This window comes from Poecile atricapillus, chromosome 7 (assembly GCF_030490865.1).
Source record: "Poecile atricapillus isolate bPoeAtr1 chromosome 7, bPoeAtr1.hap1, whole genome shotgun sequence".
NCBI lineage: Eukaryota > Metazoa > Chordata > Aves > Passeriformes > Paridae > Poecile > Poecile atricapillus.
The window spans coordinates 25909355-25912714 of NC_081255.1; the positions used below are offsets into that span (position 1 = coordinate 25909355).

General features: G+C 61.5%; 1 protein-coding gene across 1 annotated transcript; it reads left to right on the top strand.

The window, feature by feature from the left end:
• The first annotated feature begins 1460 nt into the window (after window positions 1-1460).
• FOXE3 (forkhead box E3) lies at window positions 1461-2615 on the top strand. The gene has a single exon (XM_058842994.1). It carries the CDS (start codon window positions 1461-1463, stop codon window positions 2613-2615), a length of 1155 nt encoding a protein of 384 aa, XP_058698977.1.
• Window positions 2616-3360: the final 745 nt, after the last annotated feature.

Consider the following 3360-nt stretch of genomic DNA (forward strand, 5'->3'; position numbering starts at 1 on the left):
CAGGCACAAGAAGGGGAATGGTGCCACTATTCTACTAGTAAATGCTTAAAGGAAAGGGCTGAAGACTATTCTCCAAAAGTCTGGGTGGCTTTTTAATTCAAAAAGGAAGGTAGGAGGATGATAGGACCTGGTCAAGCTCAGCTGCTTGCTTCTGTGCAAAAAGCCTTTCATTGTGCTCTGCTCTTGGGAATACTTTCACACAAAATTGCAAAGTTGAAGACTTTGAGTTTTACTCCGGCGTTACGTATGAAGGGATGTGCCACTGCATTCATGGTACTTTTCCATCTGTGGCCCCAGGACATGGATACATAGCTACGCCTAAGCTGTGAGCTGGTTTTAAAAGTTCCCACTGGCTTGTCCAGCCCACCCTTAAGCAGTGGCTTCCTTCTCTGCTCTGGGCCAGGGGCTCCTTGGGCAGGCATTTGGCTTAGAAGTGACACTCAGGAGCAATGGGTGAGCACACTGTGGAAGCTCACAGTTCTGGTGCTGCTGAAGCAGCCAGCAGCCCCTCAGCCCTGGTAGCAGCATATGCCCAGGATGAGAGGCTGCAGTTCTGCCCAGCCAACTCGCTCTGGAGAGCTGAAGAGGTTTTCCTGAAACCCAGTAGGGAATTCTGAGACTGGTGTCTTCCTTCAGCTTCGTGCTCTCTGCAGTGATAAAGAGATCCTTGTTTTCCCTGTCCATCTCCAGAGTGCTGTCCCTGTCCCACATCCTTTGCCCACACTCTGGCCAGCTGTGAGCTCTGCGGACCATTTCCCTTTCTCCTGGGAAAAAGAAAAAAATCCTTTCCCCAGGATTTCCAAGGAGGTCTCACCAAGCTGCAAAGTAACTAAACCGACGGGCTTGGTTTTGGAGAGAGCCCCTGGCTCTCGCCGCCGCTGAGCTGGAGCCACCTCCGAGCGCTTTTCACAGGCAGAAAAAGACAACGAAATCCAAGCGCAGGAGGGGTCGCGGAGGGAAGTTACCTGCTCTACTGCTGGGGGCCGGCAGCGACACCAAACTCGCTCCGGGCTGGCCGTCGGGACTCGTTTTGTTTGGTTTTTTTCCTGGGAGGAAGCACCAGTTCCGAGCGAAGCGCCGCGGAGAAGGGCCGGGAGGAGAGGCGGCGGCAGCGCTGGCCCCGGGACCCCCGGGGGAGGGACCGCTCGGGGGCATGGCTATGGAAGGAACCCCAGGAGAGGCTGGGGGATTTAGTCGTGGGAGTCGGGACCCCTCCCCGGGGGCCTCCTCCTCCCGCCGGGGGAGAGGGGCCGGGCGGGCCGGTACCGCACGCCCCTCCGGGGGGGCGACCACCCTATATATTGCCAAGCGGCTCGGGACCGACCTCCCCATCGAGGGAGCTGCCGCCGAGCCTGCCCCCCTCCCCTTCCCCTCCCTCTCCCCTTCCCCTCCCCTCGGGGGGGCTCTTTCTCCCGCCGCTCCCCCCCATCCTCCGAGGAGGAGGAAGGCGAGGGCCGTATATGAACGCGGCCGGTTTCCCCTGCCTGCGAGGCATGTGCACGCTGCCGGCGCCCAGCCCCGCGGCCAGCCCCGGCTCCCCCGGGCCGCCGCGGGGGTCTCCGCAGGCGCCGCCGGTGAAGCCGGAGCCGCGGGGCGCCGGGAGCAGCCCGGCCCCGGCCCCGCCGCCCGAGGAGCCGCCGCCCCCCGCCGGGGGCCGCCGGAGGAAGCGGCCGGTGCAGCGGGGCAAGCCCCCGTACTCCTACATCGCCCTCATCGCCATGGCCATCGCCAACGCCGCCGAGAGGAAGCTCACCTTGGGGGGCATCTACAAGTTCATCACCGAGCGTTTCCCCTTCTACCGGGAGAACCCAAAGAAGTGGCAGAACAGCATCCGCCACAACCTCACCCTCAACGACTGCTTCGTCAAGATCCCCCGGGAGCCCGGACATCCCGGCAAGGGCAACTACTGGACGCTGGATCCGGCTGCAGAGGACATGTTTGACAACGGGAGCTTCCTGCGCCGGAGGAAGCGCTTCAAGCGCACCGACATCACCACCTACCCCGGCTACATGCAGAACTCCAGCGCCTTCACGCCCCCGCCCGCCGGCCGCCCCACGGCACCCGCAGCGCCCTACCCCAATGCCCTGTGCTCGCCTGGCTACGGCCCCCAGCTCTCCGGCACCGTCTTCCACCCCTACGCGGCCGGGGCGGCACCGCCGGCACAGCACCCCAGGATGTTCAGCATCGACAGCCTCATCAGCGGGCAACAGGCCCTGCAGCCCTCGCCGCCCTCCGAGCTGGGCCACCCGTCGCTGGGCTTGCCCGGAGCCGAGCTGGCTCCTGCCTGCTCCGCCGGCAGCTCCGAGCCTCCCTGCTTCCAGGCACAGCCCGTCAGCCCCGGCTTGCTGGGCCGCGCCGGCCCCAACTCCCTGGCGTACCCCTATGCCGCCTCGCCCCCACACCTGCCCGTGGCTCAGGGCAGCTACTCGCCCAGCAGCCCGCAGCTCTACGGGGCTCCCAACAGACTGGCCCTGCCGGCCATGCGGCCCCCGGCCTGTGCCGAGCACGGCGAGCAGCTCCTGGGGCTCTCCGCCTCACCCCTCGGCCAGTTCGGCTCCGGCAACACCTACATGAGGCAGCCCAACTTCCCCGCTGGCCTGGAGCGCTACATGTGATGGGGCTCGGGGGCTTGGCTGCACATCCCCAGGCTCCCACGAGCGGACTGCTCCCTCCTGCGGGGCTCAGCTGGGGTGGAGTCAGGGCCCCCGGCTGTGTGCAGACACACACGTGTGGGAGGACTCGATCCCTCTCTCTCAGAGCTTATTCTGAAGGGAGGCAAGGTGATCTGTTTATCTGCTCCGTTCCTTCCCGGAAAAGGTGTTCTCCGGCTGCATGTGCCGGGCAGGGCTTCCCACGCTTGCCCTTGTGGCCAGGCTGGCCCCGGGGATGCCACCTGCAGCAGGGCACCCCGGGCACCCGCAGGGCGAGCAGGAGCACACTCAGGAGGTGGGTGCATGGCGTAACATGCAGGAACTCTCTCTCAAATGGCCTTTCTCCTCTCTTCCCTGAGTGCCTCCCGTGTAACTGGAATGAAAGTTATCAAAAAAACCCAAAAAACCCCAAACCACTAAACAAGTTCACTGGATTTTAAATGAATATTTAAGATGTTTATCATTTTCTTTCCCTGTAGGAAAAGAAACCCCAACTTGACTACTTCTTTTTACTATTTTTAAAAATTACTTTTATTGTTAGAAAGGACTTTTTTAAAATAAAGCTTTTTCTTCCAACATGACCAATGCTGCTGTTCCTCTGGCTCTGGATGGATCTTGGCAAGAGGAAACTATAGTCTTGTAACTGGTGGGAGATGGATTCGTGCTGCTGTTGTGACACTGCCACATCTTACATTTTTAGTGATGCTGC